Below are 26,026 nucleotides of genomic sequence, written 5' to 3' on the forward strand. Positions count from 1 at the left end.
AAACTCAGATGATGTTTAAGAGAGGGGCAAAAAGTGCAGGATTGCAGCAAAAAAAAAAAAAGTCTTTCAAAATCAAAACTGACCTTTTTTACTGTGTTAATTTATGTATCTGGTCATGTTAAGCATGACTTATCATATTTAAAGTCATCAGACATCATGATGTATTTTCATTTTGTACTGTGATGTATTTCCTGCTTCCAAGTAAAACATGGTACCACGGAGGGTCTCTTTCTCATTCTCTCTTGATGATAGATGGGGGTGGTGAGACCGGACATGAAACATGATATTATTGGTTAGTATTGTAATTACGTATGGTGATGAAACAAAAAGTCACAAAAGGTTATTAAGGCAGCCAAAAGTTGCTACACTTTGACTAAAGATACAAGAAGAGGTTTGTTTTAATATGTTACACTCCCAGACATAGATGGCTGTGGCATCATCATGGATCAAACTTGTGGTCTCCCATGTGATAAATTATGCTTAATATTACCAGGAACATAAATCAATAAAGTGAAAAGGTCCATTCTGATTTGATTCTGATTTTGAATTCTCTCTCCAATTTAGTCACACACCCCGAGCCCCCAATCACAGCGGTCTCCAACCATGGTTCTGGAGAGCTACCTTCCTGCAGAGCCTAGTTTCAACCACAATTTGATCAACCTCTTCCCAAGTCCCTGATTGGCAGAATCAGATGTATCTGAGTTAAGTAAGGGATGGGGCAGCTTATTGGATACAGCTGAAAACTCAACTCTGCAGGATGACAGCTCTCCAGGACCATAGTTGGAGACCTCTGCCCCATCACATGATACTGCCAACACTTGGAGGGTGAAGGCTAGCACATGCTTACTCTGAGTTAGGTGAAACCAGCCACTGCATCTTTTTGAACTGCTGCTGATGCAACATCACTGGACAGCTCAGCGTGCTTGCTGTTAACACTGGTAACAAATACAGTACTGAGTGATGGATGGAGGACCATCCTATCCACCCAGAGAGCAAGGCCAATAATGGTTTCTTGGACTCCCTAGCCATGAATGGCTATGGCATCGCAATGGATCACTCTTTTGGTTTCCCAATGATAGGGGCAACACTAGCATGTATTTTTCTTTCTTAATGTGATGCATTTCTGGGTAAAACAGGATATTTAGGCTCCTGCACACCCTCAGCACTGACACTGGAGGAGGGGGATGACATCGTGGTAGCACAGGAGGTGCTGGAGGATAAGGGGGAGGGGAAGCATGATGGTGCACAGTAATGTAACGAAATGACTGTCTTTAAAGTCATTACGGTTTAATTAATGATTACAGAGAAATAACAATTTTGTCTTCTAAATACAAGACATGATATCATGAATTGTGCTTAATATAAAATTTTACATTTGTTAACAAGGTAAAAAAAAGGTCAAATTTGATTGGTTGACTTCTTGAATTCTTGTTTTTCTGTACTCTTCCACCAAAATAAAATTACTTTTGCTTGCTTTTGAAACATCTGAGTTTTGATTGCATCACTGTGCACTAGTGGGCAGTGAAATACACAGTACTTACACAGTGTAGTCACTGTGGCTTAAAGATGGCTGCTACTACATAAACTATATAGTTGCAGCTAATCGGTGCCTTGTGAGCTTTCATAACACGTTAGCTACATTAGCCTCATAGCTCCAGTTCAAAACTAAAGTAAACTTTAGTAAAGTTGAATATCACACGTTGAGCAGTCAAGGAGACAATGTCATTTATTCACATAACAAAAGCAGTGGAATTCATATGGTCCATTTTACAAACAATTTGTTGAAGTGCTTTGATGAGGAAAGAGCACAAAACACAACATCTGGATACTTGAAGCACACAATGACACACTACAACATATTAACACCCATTCAAGAAGATTAATGGGATCCAAGCCGCAAATATACACTCACTCCCCTCCTCTGTTACACAATCTGCCTCCAGCTGGGTTGCACAACTCCTGGCTGGCTGAGGTCTGCCCACAGAGCTGAATTGTGAAGCAAAACCAAAGCCTAAACCACTACTAAATGGCAGATGAGAAAAGAAGGATGTGGTACACAACACCCATCTATAGACAATGCCTGTCAAAAGCTGGGAACACCTTTAGATGTTTTCAGAGAGATGTTTGGTTTTCACTGTTACTTGTTAGTTACATACCTGCAAGTTTTCTGTAATATTTTTTAAAATCTCTCTGTAATTCACTGGTACTACATGTCTCAAGTGGGTTTTTATATGTAATGTTGATAATTATAGTGAAAAAATAACGGTTGAGGCCTAAACCTTCTCTCAAAAGTATCAGAAAACAATGTCTCTGACATCAGGCAACACATTCGTAACCATTTCATGTAACAGATTTCTGTTAGGGAGCTTATAGAAGCATTACCCATTTCAAACGTCTGGTTCCTATCACACCACTGTGAACAATTCTGAAGTTTCTCTAGAACAGAGCACTTCACATCAAACCACTCTGAACTGCTTTGTTAACATTTTAACCATTCAGTTACACAGACATTTTGGTGGCATTCTTTAATATAAACACCTATTTGCCACACTTGTTCATCAAAGCGTTTACTTGGTATGAAGAGCAGGTTTTGCCAAAACAATGATTTGACACTTTTCCACACTACTGTCAAAGTCAACATGAATTCAATGTTATCATGGTAATATCATGTTTCACCCCCACCTCTCCCCTACGTATCAAGTGAATATGCTCAGCCAGCTCAGAGACCCACATCATGGTATGAAAGGATAACACGTTATGGCATACTGAAAAGGCACAGGTGGTTTAAACACCTAAAACAAGCATATAAAATGTGTTACTAAACAGAAAGCTGTTTGTAACGTGTTATTTTTGAAGATGTTTGGAAAGCTAGGTGTTCCAAAACTTTTGACAGGCAGTGTACATGACCAGAGACTCATCCAGGGATTCTTAAAGAAAAGAATGTGCCGCCTTGTTGCTGGTGGGCTGTCGTGTTTGTGTGGAAAACACTAGTGGTCTTTCGCATGCCTCTGGAATTCCTCGCAGCCGAATAAACACGGGCCCACAAGAGAACAGGCTCGCTTAAGCTTTGGGGGCCACCCTCTGTACAAAAGCCAAAACAAACATCCATTTGTTTGTCTGCCGAAAATGCCAAATGGCTATAAATCCCCAGCAGAAATGTGCTGAAAAAAATGTGTAGAGGCATTCAGACCAACTCTGTTACTAAACAATGTCAGGAGATGATCAGAGATTAACTCACAAATTTGGACTTACATAGAAAATTGTTCATTCACCATAGTGGTGTCGTTACTCGTTATAGCCAAGTTTGGGTCAAGACTTTGGTCAGCAAAGCACCCAAAATATGCAATAATCTATATGTAATGGTGAACAACTAAAGAGGGATCAAGCTCTTCTAAGCACTTCATAGTTGCACATGTTTGCGTTGGCTGAGACAGTAACTGAGTATTGATTGCTAAACAAAGTGTCACTTATTGGACTCATAAGTGTGGAAACATGTTCATTTACAATGAGGGGAATTCTGTTTGCATTACCAACAACGACATCAAGTCATTGGGTGCTTTTAATGAAGTGTAGCAATGTAGATCTTTCAACAGGTTTTTTCCTCTTTCATTAAACCCCATTACAAACTGAAGCACCGAAACAGGTGCAGCAACTGGACCACAAAAACAAATCATGATTACGTCCTGAACGACTGAGCAAATTGATTAATTAGCATCACAGAGATGCAAAAACAGTCACAAAATGTTACGTATATTGGCTGTTAAAGGAGTAAAAAGGAGTTTTCATGTTTGGGTCTTCAATCTTCTTTCACTGGCTCTTGCTCACAGCTCTCAGTGACATTGATGGCCAGATGGTTTGTTGTTGTATTAGAATGGTAAGGAAGCTGCATGTTTGACCTGAGAACGACAGACAAGGAAAGCATTTCCCCCTGCTCAACGGGTTAGCATGAGCATTCACGTCTAGTGACTGTGTGGTCCCTAGAGATGGCACTGATCTGATACCAGGTATCTATATTAGGTCTATACCAGCTTAAGAGGGGAAAAACGTAGTCATTCCGATCCAATCCTATACCAAATCTACTCTGAAATACCACAGATTCGCATTGTACGATGCGATGTTGTTAGCTATGTACATCTTCCTGGGGGAAGTAGAGTGCTTAAATAAGTTGAGCATGATAGCCTACTTTTAGATCTTAACTGAAGTGCCTCAAATCAAATAGCTCATTTTAAAGCTTTGTAGTTTTAAAAATATTGGTATTGACTGACACTTAAGGTTTTAATATCGGTATCGGAGAGTGGTATGGTGCCATCTCTAGTAGGCCCACATCTTATTTGTATATATATATATAAATATATATATATATATAATATATATATATACACATTTTTATAGAGGTCCCATTAGAAGCTTAACGCTCCTTTGATTTTCTCATAGCAAATGACTTCAATAGTATCAACTGATCAGCACTGTCATAACAAAACCTTGTATGGACTGATAACTTTATAGAAGAAAAATATTTTAATGTATGTTAACGAAATTTACTCCAAGTCATTTGTGCACCATTTCTGTTGGTCCATTCATTGTGAAATGTTCACAAAATGTACAATGCAGCTGTCATTTTCAAATGATGTATTTTTTTATATGACAGCCTTTAAAATTAGGAACTACTCAACAGTCAGGGACAGCAGGTAATTTGGGATAGATACCATGACGAAAATCTTCAGAATGTCATTTTGATCTGTACAGTTTCTATATCCAGTACAAAGGAACATGATTACCACCCAGTGAAATTACAGGACACAGGACGACTAAATCCATGCACGCAGCTTTAAAATGTCAATAAAAACAATTAAGACTCAATATCGATACAAATAAATATATAAAGGGTTGCAATAATGCTTCTAAAATAACCGTAATACCAGTGTTTTAATAAGGTTAGAAATGTACGTGCAGTTACATTATCAAAGTGCTTTTTTCTCTCTTATTTATTTACCTTTTTTTGGTCTTCATTTAGAGTGCCTTATGAGTAAAAAATAAATTAAGCGCTACAAAAGAAAAAAGGCATCAGCGAGTGTGTTCCTTATCATTTCCACCCTTTCTACCCATTGTCCCCAACTTAAAGCTTTTCATAGTTTTCAAAGACGGACTGCTGAGATGTGAAGCGAGCACCTAAAGCCCAAGTAGTACAACATAAAATAGTAATACAATGAACGAAAAAAAAACAAACAAATTGGGATAGGTCTCTTACTGCCACTGAATTGGCAAAGCAAGTCTAACTAGTCCACTCCAACAGCGTGAAGTCCTAAGCAGTCTCAGCAGCAAATAGTTTTCTGCTAGCTGGGGATCGCTGGCTGAGAATACTTAGAGGCAGAAGAGACGTGCGAAAAAACGTGAAACCTTTCATGGAGGAATACTGTTGAGCAGTGCCTCCAGCTGTTCTTCCCCCAGCCGCTGTTTCTCATCCAGGTCTTTCTGGCGGATGAGCAGCGAGGCCTTCGTTTGGACGAAGCATCGATACTCCTGCAGCTGGGCGTCCGTCAGTTGCTTGGCAAGGAAGGTGGACACCATGCGCTCCCGCCGGTCCAGATTATCCTTCAGGTCCTTGGCGTCCTCCCTCTGTTTGCACAGGAGGTCATGTCTGTTGTCCAGTGATTGCTGTTATAGAAGAGAATGAAAGAGCTGAGACTTACAGTCAAGAATACACTTTTTGAACTATTACCATTTTAATCAATCTTAAGATAAGACTTCACTTATCTCTGACACTGACATAGACCAGTGGTTCTCAAACCGGTCCTCAGGGAACCCTAAGACGGTCCACATTTTTGCTCCATCCCAACTTGCAACACACAGAGATTGAGCAAAAATGTGGACCTCTGGGAGTCCCTGAGGACCAGATTGAGAACCACTGAAGACATGCATTATGCCCAAATAAGGAAATCCAGGTCTAAAATGAGAATCAGGTCTCTCAATGAGAAAAATGAATGGTATATTTCAGTATGTTTTGATCTGTGCACATTTTCCCCAAATATCACTGGATCCTTTGAATTATGAGTTTGTTAAGGACTGTAAGTCCTCCTATTGTGAAATGGAAGTGCCCAGGAGCAACAGCAGCTCAGGCAGGAAGCAGAAGACCACACAAACTGACAGAGCGGGGCCGCCAAGTGCTGAAACAAAAAAATCGCCTATTCTCATTGCATCACATGCTAGAGTTCCAAACTGCCTCTGAAAGCAACATCAGCACAAGAACGGACTGTCAGGAGTTTTATAAAACAGGTTTTCATGGCCAAGCAGCTGCAAACAAGCCTAAAATCACTATAAATAATGAAAGCATTGGCTAGAGTGGTGTAAAGGACGCCGTTTATGTACTATACAATTTAGTTTTTCTGAGGTGTGCAAACAAGTTGGATAAATGGGCCAGCAAAATAGTAGGACCACATTTAAAAAAGGCTATAAAACGCTATCAATACAACTATGCTGGTTTAATTAATTGTTTGCAAAAAGAAATATCTTTTACATGAAATTATTCAGTGTTCCACATACTAATGATATACTAAGAAGTACTGTGACATAACGTATCACCATACCATATCATTATATTGCCCACCCCTATTTGAATATATGCTTGTGTATTTATACCTACATAGCAGTACAGACAGTGTTATTTTATGGAGCAGAAAGCTATGAAGGTAATGTTCATTTTCTATCCATTGTGCAGATACTAGAAATGAATACTATTTTATGAAACCAAAACCAAAATAGATACTGGTATAGACCATATATTGCCCAGCACTAGTGCAAAAAGTACAATGACAGGTGCCAGTTCAGAAATAGCATTAAAGTTAGCAAAAATCAGTCAATTATATCTTAAATATCAGTCATATAATCATATAATAACCTGCCAGCTGCTTCTTGACTGTGATATCTGGTAAGTGTTGTTAAATGTTTATGGTTAAAACAGTTTTAGACTGAATTGTCAGGTACTGTATGTTGTGCAATTATTATGCCCTTACTCTTATGTACACTGTACATGTGCCTCAATTATCAACTGCCTTAAGTCAATATTACCAATCCAGAAAACAAAGACATGAGGTTTGTGAAGGCTTTGACACACCCCACACAGTGTCATCCTCTAATATTTGCAGAATGTAAAAGGACAGAGGTGCTCAAATATTTGTCACCAGAGGGCAGTGCAGATGCAAAATCCATCGAAACTAAAGGGCAGTTTCGGTGATACGCTACCAGGAACTGCTGATTAAAGCAGCAGAGCTCAGAGTACAGAGGCAAACCTTTCACTTTTATACATGACCTGGCTGAAAAGCGCAATGGCTGATCAGAGGAACTCACATACTCATGAAATTCATGTTAATTTTTAGGCACATTTAGGCCCATTTGATTTCACCATGTAAAAAACTTCTCTCTATCTACTGCTGACTGTTTCTTAAACCAAGCCCATGGCACACCTAATTCAAATAATTAGGTGGTGAGAAGACTGATAAGCTGATATACAGCTGCTTTGAAAAAACAGAAAACACCCAAGGCAATACATTAAGTAGACGATAATGCACAACATACACTACTGTTCATGGGCTCAAAATAGTCATATTAAAAATTTTATATATAAAATATAAGTCATGCAATGGAGACTTAAATATTAGAAACTAGACAAATGGTATTTGGTATAGCGGGATAATAACAAGTTATTAAACCATAAATAAAACCCAAATTATCTGTCTTTTTTAAATTCGGCTCTTGAAGGGTTCTTTTAGTGATGCCATAGAGGAACCACTTTTGGTTCCCTAGAGAACAATGTTTGAAAAAGAGCTGCAAGAGTGTGAGGAACATTTTAGAAGATTTAAAGAACCTTCACTTCAAATAAAGATTCCATTCCAAATCATTTTAAAGCATTTTGGATGTTAATTTTATTATAGCCTTTACTATATTCTTAATGTGTGACAGCTTTCTCTATAATATCAGAATCATCACTGCTCATTTAAAAATCTACTACAGCTCCATTCTTATTTTTGGACACATAAAACTTCAATAATCATATATTACTGTTGAAAAATTTCACAGATTATTTGAAACCTGTCATGATGCACAGTATTAGCATGTTAGAATCAGATCACAGCAGAGCAGAAATCTGCTACTAATTTGCCTTTATACTACTGAGAAAATGGGCCTCATTCAGCAGTATCTTCTTAAGTTTTTTCTTAATTTTTTTCTTCAGAAAGGTCCTAAGAAATAGCCTACTGTCAGATTCATGACGTGTTCTAAACCGCAGAACTGTCCGCACCTTTGTGCTCTTGGGTCTGTGTAGATTCTGTTCTTACCTAAGAACAAATAACAAATAAGGAAACACTGGTGAATGTCAGAATCTCTGTGAAAACTGCGTAAGTGGGTTTTAAGAAGAAATTTCTCTTACGAACGGTTAGTGAATGAGGCCCATTGATTCCAAACGTCTGAACTGTGATTCCAAACTTTTGAACATAGTGTACAAACAGACTGGAGGTGCCAAAATAAAGCAACAGAGCCACTTTAAACCACAGCAATTAACAAGACATCGTCACAATTCTATCCAAAGAAACAGAATAATTTTAACTACTTTTATTTCTAATTTTGATTTTTTAAATTTGATAAAAATACTCTCACCTTCTCCTCAGCGTCTGTGTTCTCATCCACTGTGCTGAGGGCATTCTGTACGCGTGCCAGACGCGCAGAGAGGCACAGCAGTAAGTTAACAACCCGCTCCAGGTCTCCGATGAACTGTGTGTAGCGCTCCAGCTCAGCCGGCATGCAGCACTCGCGCACTAGAGCCTCAATGGCGTCGCCCCGTACCCTCATTCTCTCTCTCCTCACTCTGCAGTGAGGACCGCAAACCCTCCAGAGACTTCAGCTGCTCCTCTATACGGGCTATCAGCTGCCTCTGTGTTAGACATGATAGGACAAGAATGTTACACAAGGTAGAAATGCTGTCAAAATGATCAGACACCTCTAAAAGTTTTAGAGATGAATTTTTATGGCTTTTTTATTAAATATGTTCACAATAAGTGGTAGTCATAATTGGTCACAATATATACTTCATTGCCAAAAATATGTGGCCAATCCTCCTAACTATTGATTTCAGGAGTTTCAGCCACACCTACTGTTAACAAATGTATAAAATCAAATATGTAGCCATGGAATCTTCACAGATAAGCATTGGGAGCAGTGTCTGACCTCACAAACACTCTTGATTATATGGGCACAAATTCCCAGAGACACACCCCAAAATCTTGTGTAAAGCCTTTTTAGAAGAGTGGAGGCTGTTACAGCTTCAAAAGGAGGACCAACCCCACATTAATGCCCATAGTTTTGAAATGAGATGTCCAACAAGCTCAAATATGTGTGATTGTCAGGTGTCTGCATACTTTTGGCCATATAGTTTAAATAACATTATTTGCTCTTTGATAAGACGAACTGGCATTTTAAATTCATAAATAAAACATCAGTCTATTTAAATAACATGAATCAAAGCGCTCCATTGAAAGTAAGAGGCAACTAGCTATTTAGCACATTAAGTCATGTATAATTATGCTGCAACATTTTGGTACAGCTGTGGCAGCAGCCTTCAAATACAGTGCAAGAACATCTACCTGCCTCACATTATTCACGTCATGAAATTGCAACACAGAGTAACAAACAATAAAATAAATAATAAGCTAGCTGATTGCCAAGTGCAAATTTGGTGGAAAAATCAAAATCGAATCTTGGCTGATTCAGATCGTGCAGATTCTAAACTTATCTGCCTCAAGATAGAATCAGGACTTTTGAAATACGAGGCATTCTGGATATTTTATTTTATTCTGAATTAATTCTTGATGTTTACAGCTTTTACAACTTCCTAATAATTATCTAAAGCCTGTGAAGGTGCACAGCAAAATGTATTTAGTATTACTGAGAACATTTTGAATTCTAATTACAAACATTTAAACAGTAGTATATTTAATTGTTTAGTGTATGTGACTGTAGTGTATGTGCCGCATTAAACTCAACCCAAAATGAGCCTAAACAAAACTGTGCTATATAAGGCCTCTTCTGAACAGTGAGCAGAGTGAAGCAGTCAGGTTTCAGGCAGTCATCGAGACATGTACCTTCTTCTCTGTGACATCACCTCCTGCACTGTACTGTCTGTTTTGCTCCTGGGTAGTCAGGGAAGTGCCATCTTCATCTGGTGCTAATGAGTTGTTTACTTTATCAACATCAGTCATCTCAGGGCTTGAAAGAAGAGTAACAAGACAATGATGTAAGTGGCAATGTAAGTCAGGGTCTATACATTGTATGTAATCTATTCACAGTGTTATATTTATTTATATAGAGAGGCATCTATGCTTATATGCATGTGAACATGACAAGAAATAATAGGACTAAGCGTAAGAATATCAGTAAGCACGTATATACAAGACACTGTCTTATAGTCACCTGTCAGTAGCTGGCTTGTTAATTTGCTGCTCCTGCTTTTTCTTATAGTGTTCTTCCATCAGAAGAGTGTCCTCTGATAACAACTGCTCCATTAGCATGAGTGCTGTTTTCCGATTAGTTATAGGATATAAAATGCGGGCTAGTGATTGGTCTGCTGAGACCACTTCCTGAACCAGCGTCTCCCACCGAGGATGGTCCTTTGGACTGTCCTCTTCTGGTTTCTCAGCCACCAGAGGTCCACATTTCTTCTCTTTTTCCTTCGTTTCATGATCTCTATCAACTGCAAAGCTGGACTCAGTGTCAGGTTCTGAAGCAGTTGGTTCAGCAGGCGTTGTGTTCTGAGACTGACCTGTGGCTGTATGTTGAGTACCTTCATCTGAACTATTGTCATCTATTTCAGGTGGCAAAATCCACAGACTGGGGTCTGTTGTGACCCCAAGGCTTAGGGATACTTCATGGACAATATTACATCTCTGCACCTCACTCACATCTCCAGGTGACTCTTCAGCCTTTGTTGAAGATTGCTCTTGAAAAACTGCCTTCATTCTGCTAAAAGACAAAAACCACTGTTAAAACAGTGATGAAACATTAAGCTGTGCTGCTACTATTCACACTTTGTAGTATACTTTAGGGCCTGTCCAATATATAGGTTAGACCTACTGTATTATCGGTATTGACTGGAAATTTTGCTGATAACACAGCAATAATTAGAGCCTTTTTTACCCTTTTATTGGTTGTGGCATTACAGGGAGTTGAACTCACAATTTCTTAAAACAGTTGTGCCACTGGGCAGCTCAATATGTGGGACTCTCTTTTGACTATACGATAATAACACAGGCTCAACTGGTGCATTTGAACACAAAACACCATCACGGTACTACAAAAACATACAAAATGCATGAGCATAACATGTTATAAGATAAAAAAGCTTTTTATGAAGATCAGTAACAAAAATAAGAAGTAATAAACAGAAACCAAAAGTGCAAAGCATTCGGTGTAGCTTTGATACTAGGATTACAACATATTATTATCATATTATTGTTTCTGTCACTTAACTGTGCTTAAAAAGTGTGAAAGTTGAGAACTGACACACATATCAGTCAGCAAAGCACTGTTTTACTAAAATTATTGGAGTATAAAAGGTAAAATATAAACGTAATATTATCTTGGCCATCATTATCGATCATCCAGATTTTTAGCCGCTTAAAACTGACAATGGTAACAACATTTTTCTACTGTTCATGTCCTAGTACCTAATATGATTTGTAGAGAATGAGGTAGAAATTAATACCTGACAGCCAGGTTGTCTTCACTGGTTACTCTAGGAGGACTAGCTGTAGATGTGACTTTGCCTTCTCTACCATTACAGCCATCGCCATACAGAGTCACTGGAGGTTTATCATCACAACTGGGTATACAATTAACATGAGCAGAAAACTCTGATCCAGAGGAGGCAGGGGAGGAATTGCATGCTCTGACCCTAAAGTGGAGTTCTGTGGATGAGTGGTCCAATGAGCAGGGTTCCTTAGAGGACTGATGTTCAGCGGCAACCTGATGGTCTTGCTTGAGTTTTCTTTGGATATGTTTGTGTTTATCAGTCAAAAACAATAGATCTCTTTTATCACTGCCAGAGTGCTTGCCAGGGAGCTGGTGTAGCTGCTCTGAGCTCTTGCTGAGAGCTCTAGGACTGATGACCACCGACACTCCAAGTTCCTCTAATGATTTCCCTCTGGGAGCCATAACTCGCATTCGCCGCTGGTCTGGAACTGATCCTGCATAGTGCTTATAAACGGGTGCTTCTCCTTCCACTTTAATCTGGGCACTAAAGACACAATTTACATGTAAAAAAAGGCTCAAAAACACCTGAAGACTATTCAAAATAAATTCAGTATCAAGAACTTTATAAAGAAAAATATATCCATTTATCATTTTAAAGTCAATTTAGTACTAATTATCTATTCACAAGAATAAAGGTTAATCTCAACAATGTCAAGACGAATGATTCAAACATAGAAAAAACAACAACAGTTTATCATATTACATCATATTCTTCAAGAAATAAAAGCTTACTATGAGATGTCCTTGTCATGCAGAGGTGAAGACTCATAATGTCTATGGGCCTAGAATAAATACATAATGTTACAAACATTAACAAACAAAAAAACAGCATTTATAAAATGAACCTGTAGATAAACAAAACTCACATTATGTTGATATTCATAAATGCAACATACCTGATGGAAGGCATGGGGTATTGAAGTGCTGCAGGTTCTGGAGGAGCCAGGTTGTTCCAGCTCATCTAGAAGGTTCTCCACTGAGGCACATTTTCCTGATGGTGGTGGCGATCCCTCGATCCACCTAGACTGACGTGAGTGAATATTTGGTTGGGCATAGGTGAACTGAGCAGATTTATTGGAGCTTGAGTCTAGAATGCGACCTGCAGAGAGCGGCCTAAGGAGCTTCTTCTTTATGGAGGCTGCATTGGCTGAATGAGGTCTTTGGCCCCAGTCGGAATGCCTCCCAGCAGTTGAGTGCCGCTGGCTGGGCACCTGTGGCATTGGCTGCTGAGGCTCAGCCACCTTATGGCCAGTCTTCCGTTCCATGTATGCTACCAAGGCCTTGTGCTGAAGGTGCTTGAGACTGCTTTTTGAGAAGCTGGAGGCTGACAAAGCACGTCCCCTTGTCTCAAACATCTTTCGTCTGGCAGAAACCAGGCCATGCTCACCGAGGTTGTCTTCTGTGAGCATTACTTCACTCTCACTGCCAAGGGATCGGCAGGTCATATGAACAGGTCTGTCTGCCAGTTGGTGTAGTTTTTCTGGCTCAGAGTGAGACAGTTTTTTCTGTTCTGGGGTCAGACGCTTCCTAGAGCCAATTCGAGGCACCTGTGGCTGAGCAATATTCTGCTGCTTCATGGTTTCCTTCTCAATCTGTCTCTCAATCTCTTGAGTAGGGTTCTTCAAAGTCTCTTTATCTGTTTCTTGAAACTTGGGCAGATGAGGTTGCATAGGGCTTTCCAGCTTGGAATGCACATCCTGTGAAGGAGGGCCAGAAGGTACGACAGAGAGCCTCTTGTCAGACCATTGTTTAATTCTGTTTGGCCAAGTGAGCTGCAGATCTTTTCTTTTGAATGAAGTCTCTTTCAAAACTTTAGATTGTGCATCCTTCAGTTTTTCCTTGTAATATTTTTTAAAGGAATCGTCTAAGGTGTTGCATGGGTAAGAGAACTCCTTTAGTTTCTCTTCTGTAGATACTTCACTGTGTGTTGAATCACCCCCAGAAGATTCCTTTCCTGCTTTCTGCTTATCTTTGCCCCAGTCTGGATCTTTGCTACCCAATGTAGAGTTTTTCTCATTTTTGACATTGTTCATGTGGGAGGCCCTGTTGGCTCCAGTAAGGTGGTACAGGAGAGGAGTGCTCTCTTTGCTGATCTTCTCAGTTGGCACCTCTGCTAAAGGCTGTCTCGTCGATCTGTTTACAGCTTCATCTTTTTGTGCATGTGCATTCTGGTTGTTTTCAGTAATACTCTTAGTCTGAGATGTTTCAGATGCTGAGAAGCTCTTTTCTGGGCCACAGTAGAAGATAGGATGATTGGTGGTGTGATGTCTACCTATATCCATGCTCACAATCCTCTGGATATCTTCCAAGTCATCTACACTTTGAGCACCTTTCTCGGTCTTACAGAAATAATTAAACACATGATTATTAGGAGGCTCCTTATCTTCACTTGGTGTGGTTAATTTTTTTTCCTCTTGAAAAAACAGTTTTCCACTGGGGCCGTCAGGGCTGCTTGGTTTTCTTCCTTGAACATTCTTGAACATGTTTTCTATCGTACTATGAGACCTCTGCTGTTCAGCCTGCCTGTGGGGTTCTGCGCCGGAACTCTCTACCGCACACTGTGCCTGTGGGACGCTGGACTCAGGCGATTTGTACACGCCAGTGACAAAATAGAACTGCCCTTTGTGTTGAATACTTCCACTGATCGTGTTTTGTGCCATGTGCCAGGAGTGGATCGCACATTGCTGCTCAGTGACCGAAGCCCCGTGAGCTGAATGTGACCTCTTCCGTTGAATTTCGGACTGGCTGCCCTTCGTCTGTTGTGAGTGTTCTGGCTGACTTGTCTGCAATCGGCTTAAAAGAGTTGCTGACTTTGACTCAAGGATCTTATCCACAAGGTCTTGCTTCAGTTGGTCCTTCTGATAATGCTGTGAAACTCGCCGACCATAGACAGGGTCAGACTTCAGACCAAGAGCTTCAGGATTAGCTGTCTGGGTTCTAAAGGAGGAAATGTCTGCAAGTTGCCCCTCAGGACTCTGGCGCACCCTTGAGGTCTCAAGGTTCCGGGTGGTTACGAAGCTATCGAGACGAGCAGGAGGTGGTGGTGGTGTTAAAGGGGTAGAATGTTCTTGAGAATCTCTGATGTGGGAACAGCCGTTATTGTTTTGATGATGCTGATGTTGCTGTGCAATGGCCTCCATGGAACGGTACAGCTGGTCCATGCTCTTTGAATCTGACTCCAGGATGTTGGGACTATATATAGCCTTCACATACTTAAGATCTGCATAGTGCAGACTATGTGGGTGGAAATCGTCTGGCAGAAAGGGTGAAGGATAGTCAGGAGCGCTAGATCCTCCAGAGAATGAGCTATAAGCAGAGTCCCCTTTTCCGTGATGGTGAGTATACTGGTCTATGCTACTAGTAGACTTCGCAGGAGAAAGTCGACTGACGGGAAGGCTAAGAGGGTGCAAGTCGAGGTTGTTCATTCTCTCAAAGTGGAAGCTGTAGGAATCCATCTGGAGTGCAAGTTAGAAACATGGATCCAAGTGAAACGAAAGACACAAAGACACATTTACTTGTCCCCCTCGATATTTTCAGGTCACATCTCCTTCGTCCTTTAGCCAGCATCCACTGTCATTTTCTCAGGATCGTCACTGAACAAAAATTACAGGATTCTGTCAGCACCTGAAGAAAGAAATGATATAAACACTATATTAGGATCAGACATTTCTTGGCAGGATTCCCTAGTAAACTGTATCTTGCACTACCTCTAAACACTGAATCAAAATTCAGCTACTGCCAATGAGAATTCTTTGCAAATATTTATCAAGTTAATGAGCCGTACATGTAGCATAGCTAATAAGGCAATCTGTTTTTTCTACTCACACCCATGATGTTAACTGGCCAATTTTTGTCTTCTATCAGCAGGCTCCATTTGTTTTAATGAACAAACAGATTAAGCCACCGTCCCATGAAAATAGATCAGTGCAACATATCAGGTTCTACCATTATCTTTTGGACTGTAATGTGATTTCAATAACAGATGAAAGCTGTCTCAGGCTCTTGATATAACCGGGTCTGGCATGCTACGTTACCATATGCATATATTGCTCAGGGCATCTGTGTTGACTAAAAATAGCATGTTTGTGTTAGATTCTCAACATTGCATGTCTACTGGGCAAGAAGTTAAACAACAACAGTAGCAAGTTTGTAGATAAGCATGCACTTCAAACACATTCAAGCCAAACATCTTTATAATGGAAATCATCATGTAAATGGTTCTACCATGGTTTCTTCATGTAGGAATGTGACCAAATACCTTTCGAGCACAGTGCTTGGTACAGTGTATCTCTCAGATCGCCCTGGTGTTTATAATTAAATCTCTTTTCCAGTCTCATTCATGTGGAATTCTTCCTAAGGCTAATGCCTGTATTTACTGAGCTGTCCCTAACAGCTCATTGTCAGGATGACTAAGATCTTTATAGGAGATTTGAATACTTGTAGGAAAAAAGCAAGCCTTGATCTGAGGATTTGTAAACTCAGCAATTAAGGATAAAAGACTCACAATAATTGCTAACTAACCTAAAATGTTCATGCTGCGATATACCCACACTACACACAGAATCGATTGTAAAAGCTTTCTTGTAGTGTTGTTTATGAACTGTAAAAATAATAGGCAAATGAGCAGCAAACAGTGAAGATTTCATCAACATCACCTTTAATGAGGGCCTTGCAAGTTGGGGTAGTGGTAATCAAAAATGTCTGGAATGCCATTTCAACTTGGGTGAAATAATTTCAGCTTAATCATGTGATAATTCCTAAATGGATTATACAGTGTTGAGGAACTCTATGAATGTTAACTATGAAAATATTTAAAGTACTGTGTAAAAATCAGAGACCACCCTTCATATATTTAATTTCTAGTCAAACTGACATTAAGTACAAACTCCTGCACCAGGAAAAATCAGGAAATATATTTCAACAGAAAATTACATAGAGGCCTCAACAACTAAATATAAACTTATTGTTTTCAGTATTTAGTGTGTCTACCCTTTGTCTTTATTACAGCTTTCATTCTTTTCAGGAGACTTGCTTTCAGCTTTTCCACAGAAAACTGTACGAATATTTTTTCCAGGCCTCCAGTTCCGTCTTAGAAGTTGGTTACATTTTCAGCATCTCACAATACAAGTAATCTCAAACACATTCAGTGATGCTGAGGTCTGGACTCTGGGTTGTCTTTTCTCAGTAAGAGCTTCTTGACAGCTACATATCCTTTCAGATCCACAGAGTGTTCTCTCAGTAAGACGATGAACAGAAACACCTGTAATTTAATTCTGAGCTTGATTTTCTCTCCTCTCTCTCAACGATAACTGCTTTAAAGGATTTTATAAGGTACTGTTTATCTGTTTGATGGTGACAGTTTTGGTAGTCTACCAGGTCTTGCATTATTGCTAGAAGTGCCATTTTCTCATATGTCTCTCATTTATCTACTTTCACTTTTCTTCGACTTTCCCCCATCTTTATACACGTAAATAATTTTATATCCATCTCCTGAAAAAGCTATATATTAAAAGTAAAATAAAAAATAAAAGTTCTATATATAACTATATATTTTCTAAATAGTAATTTATCTATCTATCTATCTATCTATCTATCTAATATATATATAAATTAGCAAAAAAAAAACACAAGTGTTTCTGCTGCAAGATTCATGTCAGATTTATATCTTACACACTGTCTTTGTGGAGATAAAATCTCTCATGACAACATGAATGATGGATGCACGACTCTTATGAAGGACATGCAGGTTCCTAAACATAGTTCAAAAAAACTACACGTACTCCTGATATGCACCTGCACAGGTCATACAAAGCACAGAACAGAAACAAGCAAAAAACATACTACATGGTACTTAATTATGCAGTACGATATCTTCCTCTGGTAAACTTCATTTAGGATTAGGCTGTTACAGAAAGAGGTCAATAAGTGTTTCTGCTGCAAGATTCATGTCAGATTTATATCTTACTGTCTTCGTGGAGATAAAATCTCTCATGAGAACATGAATGATGGATGCATGACTCTTATGAAGGACATGCAGGTTCCTAATCATAGTTCAAAACAACTACACTTACTTCACTTATTCCTGATACGCACCTGCACAGGTCACACAAAGCACAGAAACAGGAAACACAACGACATGAGAGATGTTTCACTTACTATTACATACAACAAACAAAACAGTTCCCATTAATAACTACAATAAGTTGAAGAGCTGTAGCGCTGTCCTCTGTTAATGCAACCAAATAAAAACTTCCCAGTGGGGCAATGGGGTTGTTTAAACACCACTAGAGCATGACAAGGCAGATGTAAAGTGATCGCTTAATTGACTGTTCTTTGCGGAACACTGTGGCTTAAATTCATATTTTGCAATGTGTACACATGGGCGTTCATGTGCAAGAGCGAGAGTATTCATAATGATCTGGGCAAGTACACAAGGAAGCACTCAGCTGGAAAAAGTGAGAGCCAGACCTCTCCCCAGGACCGTTTTGCTTATACAAACTTGCATAAAGAAGGGAAATTAAGCATGAGTTGTAAATTTGTCAACTTCATAGAAGATATACTAGTTACTGTATGGATCAATGATCAAATAATTTAAAATAAATAAATGACACAACAAATATCTCACGCCTTACCAGAAGTCCAAGAACGAAAAAAGAAATGATCCAATGATCCATTTCAAGCCACTCTGCAAGCACATCTTTGGACAGTTGTCTCCTGCTACAGACTTGTTACTTGGGCCGCTAGCACACAGTGGAGCTCCAGCGGGCCTCGCTCTCCTCAAACCCTGCTGAGAGGCCGGGCTCTGCACGCCTGTGACGTCCACCCTGCAAACGCACAATAGGCCCAGCAGAGGGAATATTTCACTGCTGATAATGGTGTCTGAAGAGGGGAAAAAAGGCCTCACATTCCTGGCTGGCTTCAAAGAAAGAAAGGGCCTGGGCGCCATTCATTCCCAGAGTTCTCTGCACATGGAGAGTTGCCAGGCAGGAGGGGAGGGACCCTTCGGTAGAAACCCTCACTTAGAGAAGTGACCGTCCCTCTGAACAAGCCTAATCAACCAGAGATGTAGTGAAGTAAATTTATCTAAGCAGAAAGTCCAGTAATATGAAAGAGCCAATTTCCAGTAGTTACATTTCACGTTTCATTAATCATAGAGGATGCAGCTACAAAGGCGTACTTTTCGTCTAACTTATTTTAACATTTCTGATTTAATATGATTTTAAGGGGTTCGTTATGCACAAAGGACCCAGCGAGATTCTTTAAGGTCTTTCCAGCTACAAGCATTGCACTGATCCAGAACTTCAATTCAAAAACACAACAATAACCAATGTTATAAGCAATCACATGCTAATCAATATGGCATGAACATGGTCCTTAAATGTAATATTATTTTGAAGTTTCTACCTAAACACTGTGGAAACTCAAAAAAATTAAACTACAGCTAAAGGTAAATAGCATCAGGACTTTCCAGCTGCTCCACTTCACTGGTAAGGCCTCAAAAGTAATGATTCAACATGGTGTTCAAGTTAATAACCCTGAACAGTTTTGTTGTCCTTAATTTCTCCCACTAAGTCAACCGGAGGGTTTGCCGAACTCTCAAGTTTCAGAGGAAACAACAGGCCTTTTGAAACTATTCGGTAGGTATACAGTACTGTGCAAAAAGACAGGGACCACCCTTCACTTAATTAATTTATAGTCGAAGCAGCCATTAAGTGCAAGTTATTCATTTGACAGGAGATATTTCTTAAGATTAACTTGCACAGGGAGGGGGAACGTCAAAGGAAAATAAGTAAAAATCAGGAGTTTAAAAAACTATTCAAAGACACAGAGAAATTAGGTCTCATCACAACTATGCAAGGCTTGGTAGACCATCAAAACTGTCATCATCAGATAAATAGTACTTAAAGCTTTCATCTTTGAGAGAGAGGTGAAAGAGAAGCTCCATTTTCAGAAAAAAACTCACAGGTGTTTTTGTCCACCCTTCCACTGTGAGAAGACAACTCAACATTATGTACAACAGTGTTTCTCCTAGATTTTTTTTTCAGGCTGGTAGACCTTTCAAAGCTAGACTTGTCATGCGTATACGGTGTCATCAAATGCATGTGGCGTCAATGCATTCTAATTAATATGACTTTTACTAGAGAAATAAAAATGTGTTTTACATTAACATCAGTTGTTACTCTTTACAAAAACTCTTTTTGTCCAGAATTTTTACAAATAGGTGGCATTTTGGAATAAAACGCTTGGCGCTGAAAAATAAATAACTTGTATTGAGTGTTTTGACTTTAGCATAGTCCTGTACATGTAAGTCCATGTAGTTTCTTTATTGAGAAAAACCTTAGGGCAACACTGTTGTTTTCAACTTCCTGCCATTCCCACCTGCCAGATGAATGTGAGTCACAAAGGCTTACGACAAACAACATGGACAAGCTATTCTTAACCTCAAGCACTTACAACACTCCTCTGAGACTAACAGCTACTGTTGCCTCAGAATCAAATTTTAAATGTGCCAATTTAATTTTTGCTTTATTAACTGTACAACGACACCATAAATTTAGATAAACTATAGAACTAAAACTAGCAATAGTCTCTGTTACAACACCTAACAGCACCTCTTTATATGTAAAATCATTATGAAGAGGTGTGTTATTAGGAATTTTAAGAGATCTGGAGGACTCTTATGGAGTGCAGTGAGTGTACTAGAATAGTCTTTCAGCCAATTTTAGTTAAATCTCAGAAAGAGGACAAACCTTTACAAAGTATCCCTGACATAATGTAAAGTCATTTGTTTAAAAAAAAATCATAATATGAACGTGCTAAGAGAGTCAAGTCAGAGGAAGTCAACTGGTTTGTCCAAGCTTGGTCAAAAGATTATAACAAGGCTAGAGGAATTCCATGACTGTTTCAGGATGTCAGAGGCACTTATTTTCTGGTCTGCCAGCTATGAGGCCAGGACCACCTGGAGGTCACCATGTGCATGCCATTCTAATGTTACAGTACAATGTTTAGTGCTTTATGTTGACTTCCAGGACAAGGGGGTCAAATTCCACAGTACATTTGCAGCAAATGCACTGAAATATGCAGCCCGATTGTGCGATCCCCACAATAACAAACTAGCCGCTGTAAATACTGACCCAGTCTGGAAACGACTTCTGTCTGGAATTACAGGGCACAAGCAAAGGAGTTCCTCAGTTCTGACTTTTCACCCAGACATTTAAAGCTATCAACAATAATCCACCACACGTGTAAAGGACCAATATATGGAACAAAAATATGTGTAGTACCAAAAAGATCTTCATTAAAAGGCCCTTATCCTATCCTATCCTATCTTGTCCTATCCTGCATTTTATAATTTTCCCTAAGGTTTATGTATGATTTGTGTAAGAAAAATCATCATTATCTATGTTTTCATGACCATTTTACAACCTCTCTTTATCTTTTCAAATTAAGCAGGCTGTTACTCTGATTTTAAGACTGATGTAAGTGACCTCTGTTCTGACTGGCTGCCCTGTATTTTGCCTCATTCAGGAAGCAGTCCAGACCAACACTTGCCTTAGAACTTGAATGAGCGGGGCTAAACTGCTGTTGGCTAAATAGATTTTGTGACATCACAAAAAAGCAAGAAAATGGTATGGAGTGAGGAGTGAACAGTACATTTTAGAAATGTAAATGCAATATGATGCATCAATCTGAAAGTGATGATACAACTGCATGAATTTTGAAATGTCAGAACTCTAATTAATGGTAAAATTCAGTATGCACTAGTGGTGTGTGATATGGCAAAAATGTCTCACAATACTTGAAGACACTGCCACAATACACAATATGTATAATGATATTTCATTTTTCTGAGGTTTGATTAAGTTGAAAAGATAAAATTCACCAGTAATGGCACTTTTAAAAGACTATGGAAAATATGAATATGACGATTTTTGTGTTTCACGTACTGCGTCACAGTAGACTACAGTGGACATTCAGTAGACTACAGGAGACATTCAACTCAACAGGACTAATTATGCTTTCTTCATAATGAAACATGCAGTTGTTTGGTGTCCTTGCGATATCAAACATACGCTCAGGAAAGTGCACTCTGGCGTAGTAATAATAATAACGTAATAATAACGATAAAATATTGCCTTATTGCCCTGGTATGCAAACATTTTTTTTGCCCAAAAAGAAAATAAAATTCAAGCAACTTTAAAAATACTTGTGGTATACTGTGTTACAGCCTATTTTACTGTGTACATAGTTCTTCAAGTTACACTTTTGAATACATAACCAAATCAAACTGAATAGAATTGTATCACAGTGAAATCTGATGACGGATTCAATCATTTCCTCAACCGCAATTTAATCTAATCACTGTGATGACGGATTTTTGCACCCCTATGAAAAAGTGCCCAGTAAACACCAGAGAAAAGACCTGCATAAATCACCTTTATGTAAATAAGGAGGTGATGCGTGTGGAGCCTGAATCCCAAAAGCTGTTCGTGAACAATGTTTTGTCTAACAACAACAAACTCTTGTGCACTTCCTTACACACAGTTAAACACGTATGTTCACCCACTAGGAGAACCAGAGCAAACAGAGTCATGAGTCATGAGCCATGAGCCAAAATCCAGGCTGTTCAACACAAAGCACACAAAAAAGCCCCAAATCCTGCAAATCGTTCCTCTTCAGGGAGTAATGAGGCCAACCGAGTAAGCCCATATATAGAAAAAGCGAGACAGAGTGAGCGAGAAAAGGGAAAGAAAAGGGGGAGAGTGAGAGAGAAAAGAGCCCACATAATAGTGAGTAACTTGGCAATACAGTCTTGGGTGTCAGATAAAGTGAGAGAAAGTCCAGAAATAGAGCACAACACAATTACTTTTAATGCTGAAACAAACTCAATGTAAAGCGCACATTTTGAAATGAGTTCTGATGTGCTAACAATGTGAAAGCAAAGAGTTACAATTCTCCTTCAAAAGACATATAATTCACATGGAGAAATTATAAGAGCAATTTAATTGGAATATGTTGCCCTCTATATACTGGGACGTTTTAGATAATGTTCAACTGAAATAAACGCTGAATATTCTGCGTTGTGAAACTAAGTGGCTGTGCAAAGGTAACAGAAAAATGAACTTCAGCCAGGTCTTTATTCCAAAACATCAACATATTCATATTCAAAAAACATCTTTCTTTTAATTCCTCATTTCTCTATTCATTGCTCAGAAAGACATCTGCCTCGCATAGAACCAAGGACACAATACAGAATGGCCTGCATTAAATAAAATACAAGGTAAGGCAAGAGGATACAGAGAACAAACGCTGAGGAAATGACCCATTTCCTAGACAGAAGGCTGGTGTTCTTAATCGTAACCTCAGTATTCACAGCAGCCTGTCTTGACAACGCCAGCAGACAGCAACAATACAAAACAGTACAACATGGCACAAAGCCTGAGAAACTCTGTGGTATAGCAGGCAAACAAACAAACAATAAAACTCCATGATCTCTGATTAGGCCCTATTGGTAGACCCTATGACATTTGGGCTGCACTGGCAAGATGACATGCACACTGGAAGATACGCATAAAAATAAAAAATAATCGAAATTCCAGACACACATACAGCTGACTCTATCTATGCTCCACCCATGAATGCGTCCTCTCGTAGCAATTGTTGTGAGGTTGAACAAGATTTAACCTAATGAATTTTGGTTTAGAGTTTAGATTCGCTACATAACAATGAGCTACACATTTAAGATGCTACCGAGCAGGACTATGTTCTTGAGCTAATTGAAACTAGTCATGTTGGAAACAACAGCATGTAAATGTTAACTCAGTTACACAACAAAAAACTATACTCAATTTATAACAGTGTGACCTTACGTGTAAACAAAAGAAAAATCATTTGAAATGGTATTTTTATTACTCTCTATTCAGTTTCTCTTAGGCTGAATGAAATTTTTGTCCCATAAAGCTTGCTCAACCTCAAAATCATTGCTATGAAGGAACAGATTTGTGGGTAGAGCAAAGATTTATTCACATTTTAACCATTTTAAAATGAATGGTTAAAATGTTTAATGGGTGAGACAACAAATATAACATTGTGGTCATGTTTGCTGTTCCTCATCTGTCACGATTCTAGGTCACTCCTGAAACCTGGAAAGCTGAGACCTTCCTAAACTCCAGGTCTCGTTTGAATGGACGAATAGTTTTTAAGCAGACTGACTGATGGAAAAAATCACCAATCATGTTGCATGATGGTAAATGAGACAAAATGCCTCAGTGTTGCAGCTCCAAACAAACGTGATGTAATGATTAAACTGCAGTAATAAGCTTGTTCTATATTGCTGGCCACCAAAAGAAATACCCTTTCCCAAAAAACGTAAGGGTTCAGCAAGGGCAAAATTCTACTTTGAAATTTAATAGAAGTGGATTAGCTCATTAGAGCTCACTGTTACGTTCAAAAAACGTCAACTAATCATATCATTAATTTTTTGCCGGATGAACACAACCAACAAACCAAGAGAACTAACTACAGAAAGCTTTTGCTAAAGGTTTTCTTGCACTTGCTTTACAAAAAAATCCCATCACACACAAGCGGTTTGGACTGGCCGGGCTTTTTTTTTTCCAATCCCCTAAATGCTAGCATGGCAGTCTTACCAATGCCTTATCGGTGTCCTGGTGGCCTGGCAATTACACAAGGAATGGAATGTGCAAGATAAGCTGACACAGGTAAAGCAAATAAGGCCAGCACATACTGTATTATGTCATGTGTCTTTATGAGAAACTTAATCTGTACAGCAGGCTGGGTGGGCAAACATTAGCCTTGGTTTCAGACATTCCTCATAATTACCCGAGGGCAAAAAGATGTAGATGCTCTGACCGCTCAGCAGCACTAGTTCCACTAATATGAGGTTTGCTATGGGTCTCTCCCTTTATTATGCTTAAGTTTTCATCCAAAATCATAAGAACAAAGTTTAATTTTCATCCTTACGTAATATCTAATCCTCAGAGAGAAACAATATCGCAAGTTACTTCCTGACAGCAACAATCACAATGCTGGCAAACATCAAACACACAGGAAATTCTTAGAAACATTAAGAATGTTTAGGCCACTGGAAGCTGGGAAAGAATCTTCAACCCAGCCAGATCCATTTCGCTGCTGCAATTCTGTTGGAAAGCACGCTAAAAATGGCAGGTAATTCTACCCAGGAGGTAGAACATCTCCAAATTCTCATATTACATTAACAGCAAGCCTAGGTCGATGTTGACAAGTGATCAAGTGACATCTACCTGTCAGTCAAATTCACTGTCCACTGCAAAGCAATTCAGACTCTCCTCAGAACATATCCAGCTACACCAGTATAAAAGATCGCATTTGATATTAATATGTAATCTGAATCTGAACTAAAAATAATGGACACAAGAAGCTTAAATAACAAGCTAATAAGCAAGTAAATCAAACACAGCTCGCCCTTTTTCATGCAATGCACACTTACATGACTCCAAAGTGTACAGATCCACAGACAACCCAGCCGTTTAGCTTCGTAACTTAGTTATTTTCCTTTTCAGTTGGCTAGAAGTCTCTGTTAATAATTAAGTGAAGGCAGAGAACACTCACTTATGCATTATTTACTCTCTTCACCAGCTTCGCGAGTGGGCACCCACACACAACAGACAGAAGTCAGCTTTAGGGAAATAGGATGACATCAGCACTCGGAGTGAAAGGAGTGAAGTTTTCTTCACAGTTTCCAGCTCTAGACTGCCCTTCCGACCTCCATTAGAGCAGCAGGTGAAGACATGACATCATCTTAGCGCTATGAAGAGTGCAAAGTCAATTGCTCAAACATTCCTCACTGCAAATCGAACTGGCAATGGGTAATGAAATGACCTTGGGAAGGTACAATATACTTTCAATCATGCTGAACAGGTGTAGACAGCAACCCAAGGTGCCAAGCAGTTCCTTTTTTATGTTATTAGGCCTATAGGACAAAAGTAAGATAAACAAAATTATCTAAGCATGTTCTATCAGGTAACATAAACAAGTGAAGAGGAAGATTTTGTTCCATGCATGAAATGACAACAAGGTACATTTGCATGGTCGCATTAGATATTTGACTTGCAAAAAGACAGTTTCACCAGTTATAATGATTGCACACAAGCATTTCTTTGTATGCTCTCACATTAAAAAAAACACCCCTAATGTAACCAAACTAATAGAACTTTCTGATCAACTTGTTACA

General features: G+C 39.1%; 1 protein-coding gene across 1 annotated transcript; it reads right to left on the reverse strand.

The window, feature by feature from the left end:
* Nucleotides 1-1,700: 1,700 nt before the first annotated feature.
* On the reverse strand, nucleotides 1,701-25,564 carry shroom1 (shroom family member 1). The gene is given in 9 exon segments (XM_036587581.1): nucleotides 1,701-5,655; nucleotides 8,650-8,829; nucleotides 8,831-8,923; nucleotides 10,131-10,254; nucleotides 10,459-11,007; nucleotides 11,750-12,280; nucleotides 12,529-12,578; nucleotides 12,693-15,420; nucleotides 25,283-25,564. Coding segments are annotated over 8 exon segments (4,341 nt in total). The 5' UTR covers nucleotides 15,252-15,420; nucleotides 25,283-25,564; the 3' UTR covers nucleotides 1,701-5,400.
* Nucleotides 25,565-26,026: the final 462 nt, after the last annotated feature.

Source organism: Colossoma macropomum, unplaced genomic scaffold (assembly GCF_904425465.1).
Source record: "Colossoma macropomum unplaced genomic scaffold, Colossoma_macropomum, whole genome shotgun sequence".
In the NCBI taxonomy this organism is placed as follows: Eukaryota; Metazoa; Chordata; class Actinopteri; order Characiformes; family Serrasalmidae; genus Colossoma; species Colossoma macropomum.